We start from the raw sequence: 22,567 nt of genomic DNA, 5'->3' as shown, positions 1-22,567 counted from the left end.
TCCTTCCCATGGGCTCTGGCTCAAACCCACCCAGGACAAACCCACCACCTCTGCTCCATCCACCCATCCCACACTCCAGAACCCCCCAGCTCCTGGGCTGAGCCTCCTCGAGGGCAGAGGAGAAAGCTTCAGGGGGGGCTTTATCAGCTGCTCTCCTGGGGGCCCCCCCAAGTCTTGCCTTTATTTATTGGCCTTGGTGGACAAACCTTCTCCTGGGGCAGCCTCCCCAGCCGTGCCAAAGCCAACATGGAGTGAAAGCTGCACTAGGATGTGCGTGAGTGACGTATCCTTGGGTTTGTTTGTCTTTGTTTTGGGTTTTGGGGTTGGTTACTTTTGGGTTTTGGCTTTTTTGTTTTCTTTTTCTTTTTTCTTTTTTTTTTCTTCTTTTTTTTTTTTTTTTTTGGTTGGTTTAGCTTATTTTTAATTATTTTTTTTTTTAAATATAAATATTCTGGTTTTGTATTTTTGTATATTTTAATCTTTAAGGAAAAAAAAAAAAAAAAAAAGAGAGAAAAAAAGAAAGAGAGAGAAAGGACGTAATTCCTGCAACTTATTCTCAGGTATTCGAGCAATCTCAGGGATAAAATGCCTCTGTAGCCCAGTGCTGGACAGAGAGGAGGTTTTTTTTTTCTAACAGCACAAAGAGGTGACAAAGTTTGTACTGGAAGTGTAGATCTACCTCACTGGATGTTTGCCAGGTGGACTGAAGTCTTGCTGAGCTTTTTTTGGGGTTGGTTGTTTTTTGGTTTGTTTTTTTTTGTACGTTTGGGTTGTTGTTTGTTTGGGGTGGTTTTTTTTTCCTTTTTAACTGTATTTTCATGGAATCTCTTTCCCTTCCCCACTGGTCTGAGGAGGAATTCGGGTCTTGTCAATCCGTGTGTGCTCCCTGCAGGGATGGAGAAGCCAGGCAGTGCCAGGGAACAGCTGCTAGAGCCCACATTGGTTCCCCCAATTCCAGATTTTGCTCCCAGCCTGGTGGTTTTTGAGTATTCTCTAATTTTTCTCTCCTGTTTACATTTTCATGTCCCCTCCCTGCTGCCCTGAAGGGAATTCTCCAGTCCTGCCCCATCCCAGAGTCTCCCTCTGAGTGGCACCCAAGCTTCCAGCTGGTGGGTGCTGGGGGGGCAGAAAACCAGGATGGGGAGGTCAAAAAACCAGGATGGGGGGGTCAGAAAACCAGGATGGGGGGGTCAAAAAACCAGGATGGGGGGGTCAGAAAACCAGGATGGGGGGGTCAGCAAAAGGTTGGTGGTGACCTTTGGGATAAAGGACCCAAAGGATGGACCTAAGCCTGAGGGAGCTGCAACTCCTCCATCTTTCCCCTCCCTTCCTGGCTTCCCCCAGATGCTGGATCAGATCCAGGTGATCCAGGGGGGAAATTCTGGAGCTTTGGTTTTGAGAGGAAACTCTTGTGGGGCTTGGTTTGGTTTTTTTATTTGGGGGGGGGTTCAATACTTCACTGAAAACCCCGGGGGATGGCTGGAGTGTCAGGATCTCACCGTGCTGGGGTGTCAGGCTGTGAGCGTGGGTTCTGCTGGATTTTAGGTAGCCATAGGTTTAGGTGTAGTGCAGGAAATGTTGGGGGGCACCTTTCCATCCCATCCTCCCTGCTGGGATTTCCTGAGGCTGCCAGAACCCTGGGGACACCTCCAAGGATTTGCAAGCCCCAGGGAAGGGCAGATGGAGAGCAGAATCCCCCCCCCACTCCTGCTCTGGTAGTTTTTAGGGTGAGGTGGTGGTGTTGTCTTCTGGGGAGAGGGGGCTGAGGGGGAAGGATTTTTAGGGCATGATTAGCCATGGGATCAAGACAAAACTACTTCAGGAAAAGAGCTTTTTGTCCCAGCGGGGTAAATGCAATAGAGAGCCCTGGGCTGCTCCTCTGCGCCGGGGGCTCTTGGTTTCCTGAAACTGCTGCCCCCCACCTTCCCCTCCCCTTGTTCTTGTGTCTGCTTTGAAGAATCTCATAGGATTTTTTCCCCAGTTTGGTGATTATTTTATTTTATTTTATTTTATTTTATTTTATTTTATTTTATTTTATTTTTTTTCCCTGCTAGATGTCTGGTGTTTGTAAATACCTCTGTAAATCTTTCTGCTTTCTCTCAGTATTCTCCTTGATTATTGTTTACAAGAGTAAGAGGGGGAGGGGATTAAATAAAAAGGGGAAAAAATATTAAAAAAAAAAATATACTAGCCAAAGCATCTAGGAGGTTATGGACCAGGGAGACAGGATCTTCTCTGTGTACCCTGCCTTGCAACTCAGGGTGGGGATATGAACTCTGGAACCAACCCTGCCCCAGGCTAAAAAGAGCAAAGAATCACTCAGGTCCCCCCCCTCTTCTCCCCTCCCCCCGGGGGCTCCAAAAATAAAAAAAAAAAAAACAAAAAACACCACGAAAACCAAACCAACCAGGGGTTTCTATCTGTAAAGGGAAAGCCACGTGGGAGAAGATGGGATTGATTCAGCTCTTCTCCTTGTGTTGTTTTTTTTTTTTTGTTTGTTTGGTTTGTTTGTTTGTAAGGGTTTTTTTTTGGGGGGGTTGTTGTTTGTTTTGGTTTGGGGGTGGGTTTTTTTGTTTTGGGGTTTTTTTTCTTGTTTTTTGTTGTTTGGGTTTTTTTTTGTGTCGTTGGGGTTGTTTTTTTTTTTGTTTGGTTTGGGTTTTTTGGTTTGGTTTTTTTGGGGGGGTTTGTGGGGTTTTTTTGTTGTGGTGGTTTTTTTGTTGTTTGTTTTTTGTTTTTTGTGGTTTTTTGGTCTTTTGTTTTGTTTTGTTTTTGTTGTTTTTATTTTTTGTTCGTTTGTGTGTGGATTCGTGGGGGTTTTTTTTTGGGGTGGTTGGTTCCCGTATCGTGACAATAATTAAAGAGCTTCATCATCACCCCCCCTTCGGGCTCCACGAGTGACGGGTGGGGATGAGGCTGCACACTCAGGGTCCTGCTCTGCCACGGGAGCGTTTGAATGTAGGAGGAGAATCCGTCCCTCGGGAAAGAGAGGGGGGGGACGGGACCGGACTCTGCGTCCCCCCGGGTGCCAAAGCCTCGGGTCGTGAGGAGACGGAAGAATGTAATCCATGTTTACTGCTAGCAACCAAAGCTTGTTCGTGTCAAAACTCGTGAATTTTTATGAAGTGGGGTGGGGAGGGAGGGAAGAACCCAGGAGGGGCTTGGGGGGGCTCTGGGGTTACCCCCGGCTGAGCTTTCCCAAGAGATTTCTTGGGGGAGTCCCTGCAGTGGGATCTCCGGGTCCTGTTGCTGCAGGGGTTTCCCCCTCCTTTATTATTATTTTTTTTTTTTAAATTTGTTTTTGTACCGAGTGTGTAAAATGTGCTATGTGGTTGGTTGGTTTTTTTTTTTTTCTTTTCTGGAAAAAAAAAAAATTAAAAATAAAAGACCATGGGCAATGGCTGCTGGTGATGTTCTGTGTGGGGGAAAGCAATTTGTTCTCCCGGGGGGGCTGAAGAAGCCCAGACCCAAACTGGGTTTTAACAGCACAGAAGTGAGGGGGGGAGCACTGGGAACCCACACTCCCAGCCCCCCCAAACCACTCTGATCCCATCCCCCCCGCCATCCCCACAGCCAAACCCACCCCCACTGCAGCTTACAGGGAACCCCCCAACTCTGGTATGGCTGTCAGTTCACTGCCCCCCAGAGCCCCCCCAACTCCTGCCATAGCCCTGCACCCCCCACAGTCCCCCCAAACCCTGCCATGGCCCTGCACCCCCCATAACCCCCCCCAAACCCTGCCATGGCCCTGCACCCCCCATGGCCCCCCCGAAACCCTGCCATGGCCCTGCACCCCCCATAGCCCCCCCAAACCCTGCCATGGCCCTGCAACCCCCATAGCCCCCCCAACTCCTGCCATAGCCCTACACCCCCTATAGCCCCCCAACTCCTGCCATGGCCCTACACCCCCCATAGCCCCCCCAAACTCTACCATCGCCCTGACCCTCCCCAACCCCCCCCAGCCCACGCAGTCCCCACGGTTCCTCCGCCCTTCCCCACTCTCCACGGAACGCCCACGCCCCCCCCCCCTCCCTCCCCTTTCCCGCCATTGCCTGGCGGGGGCCACGCCCATCTCCATGGCCACGCCCACATATCCGTCCCGCCCCCCCCCTCCGCGGCCCCGGGCGCTCGCGGGTGACGCAGGCGGAAGGTGACGTCACCCCCGGTGGAGGCTGAGGCGGCGCCGCCGGGACCGAGGAGGTAACGGGCGGGCAGCGGGACCCGGGATGGGGGGGTTTGTCCCTTCTGTGTCTCTCCCGCCGCTGTCCCTCGGTGGCCGCTCCCTCCCCCCCCCTCCCCCCCCCCCCCGTGACGGCGCCGGGGGGACGCCCCGTGCCCGCTCTCAGCGGGGAGATTCGGCTTCCGCTCCCGGCCGCCCTCCCGCAGCTCGTGGGGGGCTCTGCGGGGAGGGATTGTCCCACCCGTGAGAGGGGATTACCCCACCCGTGAGGAGGGATTACCCCACCCGTGAGGAGGGATTACCCCACCCGTGAGAGGGGATTGTCCCACCCGTGAGGGGTGTTCTGGGTGTGTGTCCCTCCCCTACTTTCCGCGCTGGGGGGGGCAGCCCGAGGGGCTCTCCCGGGCTGGGGCTGAACCCATCACGGGTTTCTGGTGCTGTGCCCCTGGCTCACCGGCTCGGGGCTTCTTTCCCAGAGTTGTTTTATTTTTTTTAAGGTGAGGGTGTAAAATCCGCTGGGAAAGCTCGCTGGGTGTTAGCAGCGCAGGGGAAGGGGAGGAGGGGGGGTTTGCAGGCTGAGCTATTCCCGGGGAGCCTTAAAGAGCTCCAGTAGTTCCTTGGGTTCGTGTTTCGGGGCTGGATGTGTGGGTAGAACCTCCCCTTCCTGGGGGAAGAGGCGGTGAAATGAGTGGAGTTGGGATCTGGATTGTTGTCCCCCCAGCTCAGAGCTTCCTCAGCTGAGTCTCTGAGAGGTTCCTTGCTGAGAGAATTAAAGATGAAATGTGGAAGTTGAGCAAACTTGTATCTCCTTAGCTCGCACCAGATGTCGGTGTGATGTGCAGATAATGGGGTTTAAAAAAAACCTGTGTTTTTACAGCTCTGGAGGCCAAAGTTCCCTACTTTAGAAGGAAAATAAATCTCAGTGGTGATGCTTGTGCAGGGCAGTTGGTGATGCAGGTGATTGCTTCATTTGGAAGGTGTCCAATAGCTCCAACACAAAAGCATTCAAGGTTGGTTTGTGTTCTCTGTGACTCAGCTGGGGGTAGCCCAGGCTGCAGGGCTGGACTAACTGAGAAGCTGGTTTGGCTGGAAGATGTAGTTAGGTTTTTATCTAGTTCAGAATCCACTCTGACAGCTGAAAACCCCCAGAGCTCATTTCTGAGCTCCCTTGCTTCTCAAGGGGATAAAAAGGGCTCCAAAGCAGCTACTCAAAGCTTGTTTTTGCAAGGTGATGGTTTGTAGCCTTGCCTTGGGCTCCAACAGAATCTCCTGTGCCTCTAACCCATTTATTTTGATTTTCCTGTTGAAAAGGAGCTCTGGGTGAGCCATGTCGTGGATCAGGGAAGGTGAGCTGACCATCATTGAGAGGTTTTGTGCCAACATCATTAAGGTAAGGAAGGAATTTCTTTCCCTGGGGTTTCCCTGCAGATGATCTCTCTGCTCCAGCCTTGCCAGCAAGGGTTGGATGTGAGTGCTGCCACGGGCTGAGCAGCATTCATGGGTGGAAAATTCCTCAAGTCTTGGAAATGAGCAGGGCTGTAGGCAGGGCTGGCCAATAATGAGCTCACAGTCCCAGGCTTCCATGTTCTGTGTCCTTGCTGAGGAAGGCAGGGCATGGGAGGAGGGTGGGAATAAGGTGCTGGGACTGGGACTCTAAGAAATGACAGTTTTTCCTGAGTGGAATGAATAAATTGCCACTTCCAGGACAATTCTGCCCTTGCTCAGCAGAGCCTTGTAGTTGGTGCTGCTGTCCTTATAAGAGGAACTAATGAGGTCAGTGGAAAGGAATGCTCCTCTGGAGTGAGGGAAAGTCTCATGACTTTTTTTTATATTATTTAAGTTAGTTGTGCCTGTGGAAATGGCCTTGGAGTGAAAAAAAAAAACCCCACTACTACACTGATGGCAGCATAAAATGGTGTGCACCCTCCCCTGGAGCTGCAGAGGGGCTGTGCTGCTCTCCTCAGCTCTCCAGTGTTGTGTTGTGGGAGAGAAAACAGGGAGAGCAAAGTTGCTTTTCAGTGGAGGTGTTTGTCACTGCTGCCCTGCTGATTAGAGAGCCTAAACCAGTCCTAAACCAGTCCTAAACCAAGCCTAAACCAGTCCTAAACCAGTCCTAAACCAGGCTGAGCAGAGAGAACCAACCTCTTACTCTGCCCAGCTCCAGACTCAAAGCAGGGAGGTGGGCTCAGCACTCCTGCAAACAGGTGGTGGTGCTGCCAGGAATGAGGGCACTGAACTCCCTGCAGTTCAGGGCAGCAGCTTGGCTCTCTCTTTGCTCCCTGCTCAGCTCTCTCTCTCCTTTTTTCCCAGGCAGGTCCCATGCCCAAGCACGTTGCCTTCATCATGGATGGCAATCGCCGCTACGCCCAGAAGTGCCACGTGGAGAGGCAGCAGGGGCACTCACAAGGCTTTGACAAACTGGCACAGGTGGGGAGGATCAGAGAAAGGATCACAGAATGATCAAGAGGTGGAAGGGGTCTCTAGAAATCCTCCAGTCTGACTCTCCCACTAAAGCAGTATCACCCAGGGCTGCATCCAAGCGGGTCTTGGATTTCCTCTCCAGAGAAGGGGACTCCACAGCCCCCCTGGGCAGCTTGTGCCTTGCTGCCCTCAGAGTAAAGAAGTTTTTTCTGATGTTTAAATGGAACATGTTCCTATGTTCCTGTTTAAATGGAAATATTGCTATGTTCCAGCTTGTGCCCATTGCCCCTCCTTGTCCTGTCACTGGGGACCACTGAGAAGAGTCTGGCTCCATGTTTCTTGCACCCACCCTTTAGATAGTTGTAGACATTGATATGATCTCTTCTCAGCCTTCTCTCCTCCAGGCTAAAGAATCTCAGCTCTCTCAGTCTTTCCTCATGAGTGATATTCCAGTCCACCAATCATCTCTTTTGCCTTCCTCTGGACTCTCTAGTCATTCCCTGAGGATGTTTGCTGCCCTGATGTTGCTCATTGAAAGCCTGAGCTGTGTTCCCCAGCTGCCTGTACTGCTCTACTGCTGGATTGTGTTCCTTCAGTGGAATCCCAGGCTTCCCAACTCCAGCTCCTCTCCCTCTTCCTGTTACCATCCTTCAAATCAGTTTTCCCCCCCTCCTCTGTTTTACACTCAATTAAAAGCTCTGCACTGTGGATTTTGAAGCATTTAAATCTCTGAAGAGGTTTTTAAAGGTACAGTACTATATAACTTATGTTTCCTACAAGAACTGCTTTCTCTGGGTGGACCAGTCCCCTATTCACATCCTTGGAAGAAGGAAGAAACAAATATCAGGATGTAAAAAAAAAAACAAACATGTGATGAGAAAAAAAATCTCTTTTCTCTAGGTGGATCTGTCCTCTGTCTGTTGTAGATTCACAGCCAAGGATGTGAACAGGGGACTGATCCACCCAGAGAAAAGAGATTTTTTTTTCTCATCACATGTTTTCTTTTGTCACACCCTGATATTTGTTTCTTCTTGCATCTTGGCATTGCAGAAAACAAGGAACTTTTTGGCAGTGGAGAGGCTGGGTCTTACTGACCTGTCTGATCCTCTGAGGGTGCTCAGCTGGGTTTTGTTTTCCCTCAGGTTTTGTTTTTCCATTGTGTTTTGTTTTCCTGCAGACACTACGGTGGTGCTTAAACCTGGGCATCCAGGAGGTGACAGTTTATGCCTTTAGTATTGAGAATTTTAAACGTTCCAAGGAGGAGGTGGATGGACTGATGGAGCTGGCAAGACAGAAATTCAGCCGCCTGCTTGAAGAACAGTAAGAAATTCCTCCTCTCTCTATTCCCACTGGGTGGAACTAAAGCAGAACGTGATTAAGAGGTGTTACCAGTTGGGAAAATGAAGGAAGATGTTCTCCACCTCCAGCTGGAGGTTTGTGTAGAGCTTCTGAGCACACACATTCCCCCCCAGGCACCCCAGATTTGTGGCTTATTTTGCAACAATCTTATCCAAACCAATGGGACAGTCCAGCCTTTGAAGAAGGACAAATTAGAAAATCCTGCTTAGCACAAGAGTGCTGGATGCTGTGGTTCCATCAGGTGTGAAAGCCTTGTCCTAAATTCTGTCACAGTGTTCTTGGCTGATCTTAAACTCAGCAGTAACTTGGGACCCGGTGCGTTAAGTCACTTGTTGGGATGGGAAAACCAGTTCCTGTGTTGTGTGTAGATGGAACTACAACAGGTTGGTGTGAGCAGGGTGAGGTGTTACAGCACCCTGTTGCTCAAGGAATGTGTTTGTTTCCCCACCACACCTGACTGGTGCAAAGAGTGGTGCATGGAAGGGGCCCTTACCCAGTGGAAGTCAGTTTTGAAAGCCAGGAGGCCATTTCCCTGGTTTCTACCCACTGTGGTCCTTCCTCAGGGGGTTTGTGGCATCAGTCAGATAACAGCAGGAACCTCTAAACACCCCCTGGGGTGTCTCATCTGCTCAGAATAAGGCTGTAACAGGCAGGTGTGGTTTCCTGTGTCATGTGGTATTCACTCCACTGCCCCCATTCCCTCAGTGATACACTGATCTTTCCTTACACCAGGAAGTACTTGTGCTACTCTGGGGTTACCATTACTCATCTTAATTTTCCACTAGTTACAGGTGCCTGGAGCCTGTGGTTGTACACTTAAACTTTCCATATGGATTTTCAGAACTTTGGGTTGGAATGCCAAGTCTCTGCTCATTCTCTGGTCCTTTGGTTATGTCTGTACCTCAGGCACAGGGAATGATCATTTTCCTTTTATGGAATGATTTGGGATGATCAATCTGAGCAAGCTTTCAACACCCAAAACCCATTTGGTTAGTTTGCTTTTTTCTTCAATTCTTAGTTTTGCTGCAGCTTTGCCTGCTCTGTGCCTGCTGTTTTCACTTGGTGGCAGTTGTGCAAACACAACACTTGTGCAGGACAGGCTGAGCTGTTTTCTCTGCTCCTCACTCTTGCTGTTGGCTGTAGGGAGAACCTGAAGAAGCACGGGGTGTGTATCCGTGTCCTTGGGGATCTGCCACTTCTGCCTTTGGATATTCAGGAGCTGATTGCCCAAGCTGTGCTGGCAACTAGGAACTACAACAAGTAAGTCACACACAGTTTGAAGTAGCTGATACCTCATGCCTTCCTCTTCAACCTGGAGGCTTGGCAGACATGATACACCCTTTTTTTTATTTTTAATTTGTCCTACAAGCACAAATAACTGCTCTAGATACTTTCCCATCATCTGCTGGACCTTCCCTAGGCTGATCTTTGACACCTTTCTCCTCTTTTCAGGTGCTTTCTAAATGTCTGCTTTGCATACACATCAAGACATGAAATCAGCAATGCTGTCAGGGAGATGGCATGGGGGGTGGAACAAGGACTGCTGGAGCCCAGGTAACTCTTGTCTGTCTGTCTGTCTGAGGCCTCCCAGCTGAAGGCTGCCTGTCTTGCCACCTACACCTTAATAATAACTTCTCAGAAGCCAAGTGGCTTTTAAATAGATCTCATTAAACCAGTGTGACTGGAACAAATGGCTTAACCAAACATTGCCTAGTAGCTTTATTATTTCAGTTCCCATGGTGATAGATACACAACCAAGGCAGAAGAGAAATCAGGTCTGTGTCTTAAGTTAGTTTAAATGGGAAGGCAGATATTATGCCACATTATGCCACAATTGGCTCCTTGGCTGGCAGTTGTAGCTATGAGGTCAAACAGCAGATGAATCATGAGCTGTTCCTCCACTCTGGAGGAGATGGAGTAGTTGGCATTCTGCTCCAGATGGAAGTCCTCACAGTCTGGTTCCACCACTGTATTATGTTTCGAAGAGCATGGAGCAAGGAGGGTTGCTCTGTGGGCTGAGATCTCAGATAGCCCCTGGATTAGACAGCAGTGTCCAGCAGAAGCAAGTTGAGGCAGCTCCACTATCCAGTTCTAATCTATTGTCCTGGGTTTATATAAAAAAAAACAACCCCTCAGTAGATCTGAGTTAGCAGTGGCACCTATATTGGGTCAGGAAAGTAATGTTAATAGCTGCCTCTGTCTTTCTTAGTGATGTGTCTGAGTCATTGCTTGAAAAGTGTCTGTACACCAACAACTCCCCTGACCCAGACCTCCTGATTCGGACCTCTGGAGAGGTTCGGTTGAGTGACTTCTTGCTCTGGCAGGTAAAGTCTTTGTTTTCTCCTTGAAATATTCCATTTTTGCTTCAGAGAATGTTCTGCTGACTCCAGGCATAAACTGACATGAAGGCTCTTTAACTGCTCTGCCAAGGGTTTGGAAACTTCTTGCATGTTCTGAGTGCTAGGCCACTTCTGAGGAATCAGTTTCCAGCAGTTCTGTGAGTGCCTGGAACACCTTGCAGCACAAGTCTGAAATGATATCATCCTGAAACACTTAATAAGAAATGACAAATTAGTGTAGCTGACAGCAGTCAAGGAAATAATGAATTGCTCATCCATCTGCTCCTCTTCTCACTTTTAGGTAATTCCCCATTTGATTGGTGATTTCCTGCCTTTTATCAATTTAACCTGGCAGTATTTCTGAGATGAGGAAATCCCAGGATGGGTGTCTAGATTAGGTGTTTGATTAGGTGTTTGATTAGGTGTTTGGCCCATGCTAGCTGTAGGTATTAGAAGTGTAACCCTGGAACGTACGGGTGGTGCACACACCTGAATTGTCAGTTTCAGAAGTCTATTTGAGTTTCCTAATGAAACAAGACCTCCCAAGGCAGGTTCTAAGGATGCCAAAGCCAGATCAGCATGACTGAGCTGCTGAACTGAACCATAGTGAGTTCTGAACATGTGTAAAGTTCATGTATTTGCAGTTACAGGATCCAAAGCTGCTTCCATTTCTCTCTCCAGGCAATACTGACTTGTTTGTAAGCCAAACTTTGCAGGAGGACACTTGAGTTGAGCTCCTTTACCTACAGCTTATGTTTTGTTTTACATGCACAATTTGAAGCCAAAACCCTTAAGCAACCACATCTGATATTCCTGTTCCAACTCATTTAAGTGCTGAGCTCACACAAGTTGTCTGGCCCAGGTTGTGGTTACCTACCAGGGCATCTCCCTCTTCTCTCTGTATTTTTTGGGCACACCTATACCCTGGATGGGGGTCAGTGCTGCAAACTAACATTTCTCTTGCTCCTAATCCTGGCAGAGATGACTCTCAGAGCCTGACCTTGTGGCTGGTGGAGCATTGCTGAGGAAGTCAGTGCTCTGGGAGTTGGGCTGGCATGGTGCCCCTCTCCCCTGCTGGGGCTTAGTGCAAAAGTGGCAGAGGGAGAACTTGTCCTTGTGCCAATTTCCCTTTGCTGGGAAGCCCCGAAGCCTGAGGAAGTTGTGCTTGCTGGTGTCAAAATGTCCTTAAAGATGGTTTTTTGGTATAGAATTGGCACTCAGTTTTTCTATCATTGCAGTTTTAAGTCATCCAGTCCTTCCAGTGTTACATTTTGTAGTAATGCTTGTAGGGAAACACTTGCTTGAAACCACAGGGAACTTGATGGCAAAAAAAAATTGATTTTAACTTGCAATATTGCATGTTTCAGCTCTGGGATACATTCAGTGCCCCCACAGCTCTGAGATTCATTAAGCAGTTTAAAAGCCATGAGTGGGCAGGAAGGAGTATGATGGGATGTCACTTGGTAAATGTCATGTCCTGATCCTCAGTTCATCTGTTATTCCCTTAACTCAGCCTTTGGTAGTCCAGTGTTGCTATTTTAGTTTTGTTATACATCTGTGATACTTAAGCTATTAAAAATATCTCTGTGAAGACCAACATAGCATCAGAAAGAATTCTGCTAGTGTTCTTACAGGAGTGGATGACTAAAATGTGTCTAAAAACTAATTAGACTCTTCACTGTGCAATTTCAAACTCTCCCTGCTGGGATTTGTTTTGTTTTCTGTAGAATCTGATAACACAGCCTGGGTGAAATCTTTGTGGGGAAACTGCCATAATTTGACCAAAAAAGCTGCATCTTAATGATTTTTCCTTCACTAGATTAAATTGTTGGTGATCTTGCTTTCTGCAGACATCCCATTCATGCCTGGTGTTTCAGTCTGTCTTGTGGCCAGAATATTCCTTTTGGAACTTGTGTGAGGCTATCCTTCGGTTCCAGATGAACTACAGTGCTTTACAGGTAAACTCTGGTGACTCCTCTGCTTTTGGGAATATCTGCAATGTCTAAAAGTCACCCCTGTCTCTGTTACTCACTTCCAGCTGATGGAAAGAGCAGTAGCTGTCCCCTCTTCTCAGCTAACAGGACAGAACAAGTAAGCAGAGGGCAAATTTGGTTTAACTCACCCCAGATCATCTGTGGTTTAAGCAAAGCCTGCTGAGTTCACTCTGGAATGAGCAGGGAGGATTTGCATGCTCTAACTCTGCTATTGTTTTTAGGGTTGTAATGAGGGGATTTAGGGTTTTCTGGCAGCTGAAGTGAGGCTGTGGACAAGTGTCTTCTTTCTGGTGGGTTCAGATATGCCTAGCAAAGAGATTGGTCCTAGGGCTCATTCTCATCGTTCCTCTCCTATTAGATTTGTGGTTGTGAGCTCTCCCTGACCTGGTTCTGATAAACCTGGCTGACTTAGAAGGCACTTAGAAATCTGGCTATTTTTAAGCAAAACAAGTCTGGGAGATGGAGCCCTTGATGGGGAAATCTGGAGGGCAGCAGCTTGTAGCAGAGACAGCAGCAAGTGGCAGGAGGAGGAACTCAGTGTGGTGACTCTTGCCTCCACCAGATCTGGTTCCTGAGTATCTCTGTTCTTTAATTATCTGGGTCCTCTGGTTGTTTTAAGACACATTATATTGCCCTTTTCTACCTTCAGGGACCTTGCTTACCTTGTTAAAGAGTTTCTAGACAGTCATGATTACGGGTGAATTTAATCAGGTCTGGTCAGTCTGGAAGCATCCAAATTATCCATGTTCTTAACCTCTTCTATTCCCATTTCTACCCCAGGTCTGCCCTTTTCCTATGAGTAATCCATTGTATTAACACAACTGATGGCACTTCACCTTTTTCAGAGAGAGGGAAGCAAAAAAGGCTGCAGTGTTTGTCACTGACATGAGCTTTGCCTCTGTCTTGAACAGTGTTGAACAGTAAGGTCACTGTTCTGACTGTGCTCCTAGTGCTGATTTCTGATGGGTAACAAATACTGCATTCTGCTCCTGGCTGGCCTCATCTTTTCTTAGTGCTCATTTGTGGCTCTGTGTGTTCATGTTCTGCCACTATCAGGGTTTCTTATCATCCACATTCACATTTTGGTCAGTTTTCTTGCTGGAAGACCCACTTTACAGTATCTAAGGCTGCTCTTTTATCAAGAGATGCAGCCCAGTTGTGGAGAAGGAAGGATTTCTCACTCAAAGGAACTGCTGAGGTTTAGCAGCTGGGTTTTTTTGCATTTTAAATCAGTGCTCTTGAAAAGCAAAAGTATTTGGAGCTTCTGAAACAAATTATCTTGGTGCAAAGGATGCTTGCCAGTCAGGATGGATGACATGCTGAGAAGCCAGGATATAGGACATGGAGAGTGCTGCTGTCTTCAGGACACTGGAGGCAGTTGTGGCATGGCTAGGCAACTGGATGGAAGGTTTGACAAGGATAAAAAACTTGATTGTGAGGCATTTGACAAGAGATGCCATCCTTCCATCAACTCAAACAGCATCTATCTTCATTTTCTAGTTAGCCTGCTAGTTAAGGGAGTCTACTAGCTGGTTGTTGCTCACTGGATCAGCTATAATCTGCTTTTGGTACATTGTAGGCCAGGGGAGAAATTGCAGTTGCTGGTTGCCCAGCTTGCCCTATGGCAGTGGTCATGCTGAGTCTTTTCTGGTGATCAGGCAGAATTTCACTTTGTCCAGAGGTGGAAGTCTTACTCTGAACAGGCTGATGATCTTTGCATATCAAAGAAGCAGAGCTACAGCAGTGGAGTGCTCTCAGTTCAGTAGGATTTCTATAGCTAGGGATGTTTCAGCTCAGGAAAAAGCTAATTTACAGTGCCAGAGCATAGAGTACTGACTTGGGTGCAGAGACAGTGTGGTGAGGAGTGAGTCAGGCTCTCATTAGAATAGTTTCTTGCTCATTTGAAAGGCCAGCACTCCCTAAGCATGTGTGTGTGTGTGTGTGTGTGTGTGTGTGTGTGTCAGGTTATGTCACATTGACCAATTCTACTTTTTTTAATAAATGAGAGCTTAATATGCATGCAGATCTTCTGCTGTTAGAGGCTGCAGGGTAGGAGAGGTGCAATAAGAGGAAATCCAAAAGTCATGTTCTATAAAAATATTTCAAATACTGGAAGGGGTAGGCAAGGATAGCTGCTGCCTTTGCCTTTCTTCTGCCCATCCTGCTGTGCCTCGAGCTGGTACATTATTAGATCACAGGCATTTGGGAATGCTGAGCCCACTCCTGCTTTTATGCTGAAGCTGATTATTGCAATAGCTGATCATCAGCTCCAAGAGTTGCCTCCTAAATCAGTGTTCTGAATCCCCTAAAACCTTTCAGATGCTCTATGAGTAGACTCAAAGATGCTGTGCTGACACTGATGAGAACAGCTTGTGTGCAGGGCTGTGGTTTGAAAGCCCTCGTGTTCCTCTCTGCTTCTGGTATCTGAGGGTTTTTTCACAATCTCTCATGACCTTTTCTCTGTTTTAACCAGGGGTTAATGCTGTGAACAGACCTTGTGTTATGGGGTCCAGAAGGATATTCCTGTATCTTTTTTTCTAACCCATCCAGCAGACTGCCCCAGTGTGGAGGAGTCACACGCAGAGCCCATTCATTTCACCTGCAGAGGCCGTTTCTCCTCTAACCCGTGCTGCTGAAAAGGGCTGTTAAGTGCTAACACACCATTGCTTTTCCCTATAGAAGGCCAGAAACTCCTACCTGGAGGAGAGGAGGCGTCAAGAGATGGAAAAGGATCAGGCTTATGTGACAAAGAAGCTGCAGCAGGAGGGGTTTGCCTCCCACGGAGACTCCCGGCGCCGCCAGACGCTGTTGCAGAAATGCACAGCCATGAAGGAGGAGAGGATCCAGGGCTTCCTCCAGGCACTGGAGCACAAGAGAGCAGACTTCTTTGAAAGATTGTGTACGGTGTCTGCCTGACACAGGTGCTGGGGTGGTCTCGGGAAGACAATATTTAACTGTGTTAGAGGGAACAACTGCTGCCCAGAGGAGGTGACTCGGTGCGGTTCTGCTGTGGGGTTGCAGGGCTGCTCTGGGACTTCACGGCCCCACTGGCCCGGTCTGAGGGCTGTGAACCTTGCTGATGCTCCTGGGGAAGGGAATGCTGTCCTCCTGTCTTGCTGCCCTGCCCCTGAGGAAGGAGAACACCCCCTCCCAGATGATTACTGCTGCTTTATGGGCCGGGGTGTTTCTGTGAGAAGTGTATCTAAAATGAGCTTCCAGTTTTGTTTTACTCCTCGTAACTTGGCCCAGGCAAACCCAGTTCAGTCTTGGTAGATCAGCATGGATTTATTCTTCCCATGGCTTTGCAGGAGTGGAGATTTCCTCTGCTTGTCCCATAAGGGGACAAGGGAGAGGATTATTCCTGGTGTATCAGGCAGCTCTGTGCTAAGCAGTGGTGAAGAGTTTCCCCACTCCCTCCTTCATGGCAGCATTTTATCTTTTTCCCATCTCGCTCTGCTGGATTTGATGTATCTGCTCTTGGCTTTCAAAGAGCTGAAGTGAGAGCTTGTAAAGAAAAAAGATACACCAAAGCTTCATCAGGTCCTGTGGTCCCTTCTGAGCAGTGTTTGTGGGGAAAACCCAAATGCTTGAGATGATGAAGTTGGCATGGTCTGTGCTTGGGAAAGAGGCTCCAAGCAGGCAAGGAATACTGATTGGCTGGGAATTAATTTCATGGTTTAAAAAGGACAAGTTGGCTAAAACCAGGTAATGGATGCAGTACACCAAATCCCTCAGAGACCTTTTTAGAGCTATGACTTAACATCCTGTTTCCAGGGAAGGAGGGTGGGTTTGGTTCAGGAATACAGTAGCCAAAACCAACCTCTGACCCCAGCCAAAATGGCTGAGAAGGGCCCTTCAGCTGAGTGCCACGGGAGCAGCTGTGGAGTGCTGTTTGTTCCCTATTTTCCATCAGCAGGGAGATGGACTTAGCTTATTTCCAAGACTGTTTCCGTCCCCATGGTCAAAATAATAGAAAATGTCTTTTTTTGTTTTGGATGTACAGGTGCATCACTTAACAGCTATTGCTGGTTTTAAAGCAAGGTTCCTTTTTACCTCCAGGTGAAAACAAGAAAATGCAGATTTAAAAAGACTTGTGAGTGCTGCAAACTCAGCAGCACTTTGAATGTGATTGTGCAGAGCAAACTGCATTATCAAATTGTGAATAAAGCATCTTCATACCAATCTTTATTTAACAAAATAAGCTGAACATTTTAAGACTACATAAGATTTTATTCCAAGGTGCCATCAAGTCAGCATCCAGGCCTAAAGTAATATTTAAACCATGGCAGGCTCCTCATCTGATTCCTGCTAGGCTGGGAAGGGTTTGAAGCTGTGTTCTTTTTAAGGGTTTATTGTGAGCAATTTGCTGATAGCCCAAGGCTTGGCCCAGTGAAGCTCCGTGCCTGAACCTCCTCTTGAGTAAGTAGCAAACAGCAGCTTGGACAACAACAGGTGCTGAGGTGATGGGAGCTGCATATTTCACCTTTCTTTTATTGCATTTTCTTTGTCTTCACATTTCAGGCACTTACCTGTGAAAATAGTTTTCTCTCCATGAGATGGAGCACTCTCCAAAGGAAAAGCTCTTCTACTCAAGGATGTGTTTTTTGCCTTAAAAAAAAAAAAAAGTTTTTCAGTTGTGTTATGATACAGGTGACCAAACAGTGGTAGTACTGTTGTTGGGGTATTTTAAAGCCTCTGGTTTACAAAAGGCTTTTAGGGAAAGTTTTCATCCATTGCTGTTGTAGGGGAGGAGGAAAAGTCCTTCAGGCAGTGAAAAAAGGTTTGTGCTACCTGACAGCTGGTTGATTCCATTCCCATCAGTTATTCCAGTAAAATGCCAACTGGAATGGGTAGTGCAGTTAAATTCTAACTGGAATTGGTGTTCCAGCCTTGCTTTGTTTAGAAGGTGGGTAAAAATTACACTGGCAAACTCGAATTTTAGGAGTGTGCACCCAGTGTGGAAAACCCAGACTGGTTTTGGGGAGAATTCACTCTCATTGATGTAAACTTGCTGAAGACATGAAAAAAATGAGTGTAACTGGAAAAAAAATTGCATTTCAGGCAACTGAAGTCTGAAAAATCCCGAGGTTTCCTGGGAAGGGACAAGGGGGTGCTTGCTCCTTGGGGTGTTTTTTTGGCGCTGAGGTTCAGGGAAAAGGTTAAAAGTTTGGGGCATGATGAGGTGTTTCGTGTCAGAATTGTGCCCAGGTGGGAGAATGGAGCCCAACTTCAGTCACTTTGAGCAAGTAGTGAAGGGTTTTGGTGTCAAATTTTTGCATTTCCTTTTTTTTCCCCCCCCCCCTCCTATTTTATCCCGTTCTCACCCTCCCCCTCACCTTTCTCTGGCTGGAAATCCCCCTCCCACTTTTTAGTTTCCCCTAGGAACAAGCTCTTAAGCTGATTTCGGGGTGTGGAGCCGAACCGGGGGGCTTGGGGGGGTCCCTTCCCTTCCCGCGGTCTCTCAGGTGCTGAACGAACAGCTCCGCGGGGGCGGAGGGGCCTCCCCGGGGCTTGGAACAGAGCGGAAAGGGAGCACCCCCCCCCTCTCCTTCTCATCCCCCCCCTTATGTATGAAGGGGGCAGCAGGGGGTACCCAACCCCCGCCACCTTTTGCATTCCTGGGGTTTTTTTCCCCTTTTTTTTTTGTGTGTGCGTGTCCCAAGCCGCTTCCCCTCCCCTCAGCGTTTCCCGCCCGCGGAGCTCTGCGGCGCGCGGGAGGCGGGAATGGGGAGGAGGGAAAGGGGGGGGGGGGGGCGGGGCCGTGCTGCGCGTGCGCCACCCCCTCCCCGACCCCCCCAATCCCTTTTTTTCTTTTTTCTTTTTTTTTTCTTTTATTTTCTCTTTTTTATTATTTTTTTATTATTATTTTTTTTTTCTCCTCTTTCCATCCCCTCCCTCCTTGCTTGGCCCCCACCCCACGTGACCCGGACACACCAATGGGCAAGCGGGGCGGTGGGGATCCGGTTGGAACCGGTTGGACCGCGTCCGGCTCTATATAAAACTTTATAAACACCCGATTCAAATTAGTGGGGTCTGGAGCCAGCGGAGCCAGCCCGGGAGGCAGCCCCCGCCGCACACCGCCCGTCACCCGCGTCCCACCGCCCGCACCCTTCCTTTCCCCCCCCCTCCCCTTTTCCCTCACCCTCCCCTTCCCCCCCTCCTTCCCTTCCCCTTCCTCCCCTTTCCCTCCTCCGCTTCTCGCCGCCGCCCCGGACCGAGCGCGCCCGGCTCCCCCCACCCCCTTCATCCCTATTTCCTCCGCCCCTTCACGCCGAGCTCCTCTCTCCTCACGCACACACGCAACACGCCCGCACGGAGCCATGCCGAAGAGAAAGGTACGTGGCTCCGCGGGGCTCCTCCGCGCCGGCGGGGCCTACCTTCCCGCTGCCCCTACCCCCCCCCCCCCCGCCTTCTCCTTTCCCCGCACCGCCCGCGCCTCAGAAAGGGGGGGATGGAGGCGGGACTAGGCGTTCATCACCCCCCCACTCCCCCTTATCTTTTCCTGCCCCCGTTCCTCCCCCGTTCTCTCCGGGGCGGTAACGGGTGCGCGAGGCCCCAGCGGGGGTGGGGGCGGGGCGGCGCGGGGACCGTTACCGGCCGCGCGCGCGGGGGCTAACGGCAGCGGGGGAGGGGCGCGGCACCGGTCCGATCCGGTTGGTTTTGGCGGGAGGATGGTGTGAGGAGAGGAAAGGGGGGGAAGGGGGAGGAGGAGGCGGAGAGAGGAGGAGGAGGAGGAGCGGGGGGGGAGCAGCCGGTGGGGCGGGAAAGGGCGGGAAGCGGCGCCCGGGAGGCTTTGCCGCCAAAACCGCCGCCCCGCGGGGGCAGCCGTGGGCGGGAACGGGGCCGGGGCCTCCCTGAGGGGGCAGCGTCGCTCCCCCTCCTCACACCCCGAGGGAAGGGTCGGCTCCCGCCCCGCTGTGGTGTGGGACGCGCTGGGGCCTCCTTTCCAGAGGCTCCGGAGCGATGTTTGAGGGGCAGCCCCGCCGGGCTGAGGCGGTGTCAGGGCTCGGGAGGCTCCGGGGAGGAGGTGGGAATGTTTCCTGTGGAGATGGAAACGGAGCGGCCGGTGCGGGTTTGGGAGCTGAGCCGGCCTCCCCCTGACTTGTCTGTACCGCTTGTGTGTCACCTCCTAGGCTGAAGGAGACGCCAAGGGCGATAAGGCCAAAGTTAAGGATGAGGTAAGAAGTGTTTGGAGAAAGTTGGATCATAAAGTGTTTACGTTGGAAGATGAGGTTTAACTTCATCAAAATTAAGAACTGAGGGAGGAGGAGCTGAGGGAGGGTTGGTGTTAATTGATTCTGACTTTCCCAAGTATTAGCTGTCTTTTAACCCTAACCCTGAAAACTCTACTTGAAACTACTGTTAGTTATTAGCAGTAATATAAACGGGATGGTTCTGTATTTCTTGAGAATGGGAGTAAGGGGACTGAAAGTTGAAAATCAGATCTGGGCTTTTACTGCTTTGAAATGAGCTTTTTATAGTTTATATTTTAATCACCTTAAATTAATTTGTTTTTCTCTTTAAACAGCCACAACGGAGATCAGCAAGGTTATCTGCTGTGAGTATTCTTCTCTTGAGCAGAGTTCTGACAACACAGAATAGTTCAAGCTTTAGTATTAGATCCAACGTCTGCAAGAACTGGGGATATTCTGGAGAGACAGAGTTCAGTGGAAAGAAAGTTTGTGGCTTACCAAACTGCCCCATTGTGTGGTGCTGTGGGAGGAGTGGTAGAATAACTGATAAATCAAGTGCTTCTGTTTCCAGTGTTTTGATTTGCTTGCCTAAAACTGAACTGTTTGGTTTGAATGTTTCTAAAAGGTAGGATGTTCCTAATGGGAATAATATAAGAGTTATGGGTTTTTTTTTCTCCTTGCTTGCAGAAGCCTGCTCCGCCAAAGCCAGAGCCTAAACCTAAAAAGGCAGCTCCAAAGGTAAGTTGTGTCAGTGCTGTTACTGAGAGGTTCTGAGGTTTAGACTTGTCAGGTAATCCCAAATAAAACTTTAAATAATGACATCTGGAGGGATGAAATGGAGCTGCATCATTTCTTTAAACCTGCAGTGAAAACTTCTGAAATCTACAGGATTTACATTAAAAATTCCCAAGGCAAAGACTTGACAGCTGTCAAGCTCTTAAACATGAAAGCATTCGTGTGGTGCATTCTCCTTGGGCCAGCATCCAGAGTTGCTTTTTACCATTCTAGTTTTGGGATTCTTGTGGCTAAAGGGCTTCTGTTGGTGTTTGTAATGGTGGTGCCTCACCTTCCCTTCACAGAAGAGCGAGAAGTTACCCAAGGGAAAGAAGGGGAAAGCTGATGCTGGCAAGGAGGGAAACAACCCTGCAGAAAATGGAGATGCCAAAACAGACCAGGTAAAACAAGCAGCTCTGGCAGCTTGTCTTCTGTCAGCAAAATATCTTTTTCTATATCAGGCAGGTCTAGGCTTGTGCTGCTAAAGAGGAATTACCACTTGATTAGTTAGAGCTGTTGCTGGTGACACAAACGAGGCAGCTGTGGGAGGGTGTTGCTAGGATGGGAAAGAGTTAAAGTTGTCTTTCTGCCAGTTGGATTGCCACGTGGAAGTTACTGTTCTGCCTTGTTCTGAAAACATTGCTGTCACCTAATAAAGCAGCTTCAGGTTGCCTTTGATGGGCCCTCAAATGTTAGATTTCATTTTATTCAAAATTGAAGCCCAGCTAAGATCTCTTTTGAGGAGAGAATTGCTCTTTTGAAAAATGCTTTATCAGCTGGTGGTGGTGCAAGTGCAGCTTGGTATTTACTGGTTCCCCTTTTTCTTTTAGGCACAGAAAGCTGAAGGTGCTGGTGAAGCCAAGTAAAAATGTGTGAATTTTTGATAACTGTGTACTTCTGGTGACTGTACAGTTTGAAATACTATTTTTTATCAAGTTTTATAACAATGCAGAATTTTGTTTTACTTTTTTTTAAGCTATGTTGTTAGCACACAGACCGCTTCGTTGTTGTGTTTTGGGGCTGGGGGGGGGTGGGATGGGGTTGGGGGAGTGTGGGGACAAATGTCACTTAGTCAATTTCTGGAACCTAAATTTTAATGAAGAAAGTTTTCCTGGTCCCCCAGTTTTTGGAAGGAGGGCTTCTTCCTGACTAGAGGAAGGATTCCTTCATGCTGCACATCTGTTCAGTTCTGTGAAGTGCATCCCAGTGAACCTTTGTGCTCCCAAGATGCCTGTTGCCAACTTCAAAACCAGTTTCTAATGCCCTTTGGTTCCTTTCCTGTCCTTGTTGTTTGCCTAGAGCCTGTCACTCCAGAATATGGTGGGGAAAAAAAAAAAGGCATTTTGGGACTTGCCACTCTAAATGCAGTTTAGAAGTCTGCAATCCAGACTTCTGATGTCTAATTGGGATAAAGCAGCTCTGAAAGGAGCTGTGCTTCCTCTTTTCTATTGTGGATCTTCAGATGAAGAAGCCTGCATTTTAATTTTTATCTTTTTTTTCCCTCTAAAAGTCAGGGTAGGTTTGTGAAGAGTTGTTAAACAACATGCTATAAATGTGAAAGTGTCCACCCTCACTCTAAACTTTTCCTTTTTCAAGTATGAAATGAAGATTCTTCAGTTTTCTAGCAACTTTTATGTTTTGGTAGTCCATGAAGGGAGGGGGAGTTCAACAGTCGTTGTAAGATGTTGCAGATTGTAGCCCATGTCCTGCCTAAATTACCATGATTGTTTCTGAAAAGTACCTTTAATAAAGCTGGATACGGTTTGGCTTGGACTGTTAATGCCTTTCTAATTTCTCTTTTCATCTCTGATGGGGTTTAATGGCAGAAGAATCCTTGCTTTGTATGCATTTCTGTTTAGGCAATGTCTTGCTGATGGCCAAGAATTTCTTTAAAGCATCTTGGTTCAGATAATTAATTCAGTTTTAAAGGAAAAGTGAGGTTTCCTTACCAAAAACCTAGATCACTGCAGGCTTCCTACAGAAACCAACACAACAGGTAAGTGAAGCAACTGAGATAAATAGTGTTAATGTCTAAAAAGTAGTGCTATCCAAAAAAGGGGAAGAATGCAGCCAGTTTGCAGTGGCTGTGGCAAAAAAAAAAAGGTTTTGGTCAGCTTTTCTTGGTTCTGAAACCAGAAGTAGCTCCATAAAGCTGATTGTGTTAGGTTGAGCTCAAATGGTGTTGGTTCTGCTAAGCAAATCCATATTTTGGTGTGGTTGTGACTGAGCAGGAAATGAGATTTGTTGAGTGAAAATGCACCATTTTTATGGTTGCTGGTTACACTACAGAGCCAGCCCAAAGCCCTGATG

At 48.4% G+C, this 22,567-nt stretch overlaps 2 protein-coding genes across 5 annotated transcripts; both read left to right on the top strand.

The window, feature by feature from the left end:
* Nucleotides 1-4,101: 4,101 nt before the first annotated feature.
* On the top strand, nucleotides 4,102-16,493 carry DHDDS (dehydrodolichyl diphosphate synthase subunit). 4 transcript variants are annotated; one of them, XM_030464483.1, is made up of 9 exons: nucleotides 4,102-4,197; nucleotides 5,492-5,567; nucleotides 6,488-6,604; nucleotides 7,776-7,918; nucleotides 9,101-9,217; nucleotides 9,410-9,511; nucleotides 10,167-10,281; nucleotides 12,147-12,254; nucleotides 14,970-16,492. In XM_030464483.1, the coding sequence occupies exons 2-9, from the start codon at nucleotides 5,505-5,507 to the stop codon at nucleotides 15,204-15,206; spliced, it is 1,002 nt and encodes a 333-aa protein (XP_030320343.1). In that variant the 5' UTR covers nucleotides 4,102-4,197; nucleotides 5,492-5,504; the 3' UTR covers nucleotides 15,207-16,492. The 4 variants fall into 4 exon arrangements, with proteins under 4 accessions (XP_030320343.1, XP_030320341.1, XP_030320342.1 ...); XM_030464481.1 differs by having other exon boundaries at nucleotides 5,489-5,567; XM_030464482.1 differs by lacking the exon at nucleotides 4,102-4,197 and adding an exon at nucleotides 5,303-5,405 and having other exon boundaries at nucleotides 5,489-5,567.
* A 1,754-nt stretch (nucleotides 16,494-18,247) lies between these two features.
* Nucleotides 18,248-22,030, top strand: HMGN2 (high mobility group nucleosomal binding domain 2). Its single transcript, XM_030464559.1, has 6 exons — nucleotides 18,248-18,625; nucleotides 19,424-19,468; nucleotides 19,819-19,848; nucleotides 20,171-20,221; nucleotides 20,563-20,658; nucleotides 21,088-22,030. The coding sequence occupies exons 1-6, from the start codon at nucleotides 18,611-18,613 to the stop codon at nucleotides 21,121-21,123; spliced, it is 273 nt and encodes a 90-aa protein (XP_030320419.1). The 5' UTR covers nucleotides 18,248-18,610; the 3' UTR covers nucleotides 21,124-22,030.
* Nucleotides 22,031-22,567: the final 537 nt, after the last annotated feature.

This window comes from Calypte anna, chromosome 23 (assembly GCF_003957555.1).
Source record: "Calypte anna isolate BGI_N300 chromosome 23, bCalAnn1_v1.p, whole genome shotgun sequence".
Taxonomy (NCBI): domain Eukaryota; kingdom Metazoa; phylum Chordata; class Aves; order Apodiformes; family Trochilidae; genus Calypte; species Calypte anna.
The sequence above is the reverse complement of the archived record's forward strand: the minus strand, read 5'-3'. Positions and strand labels throughout refer to the sequence as shown.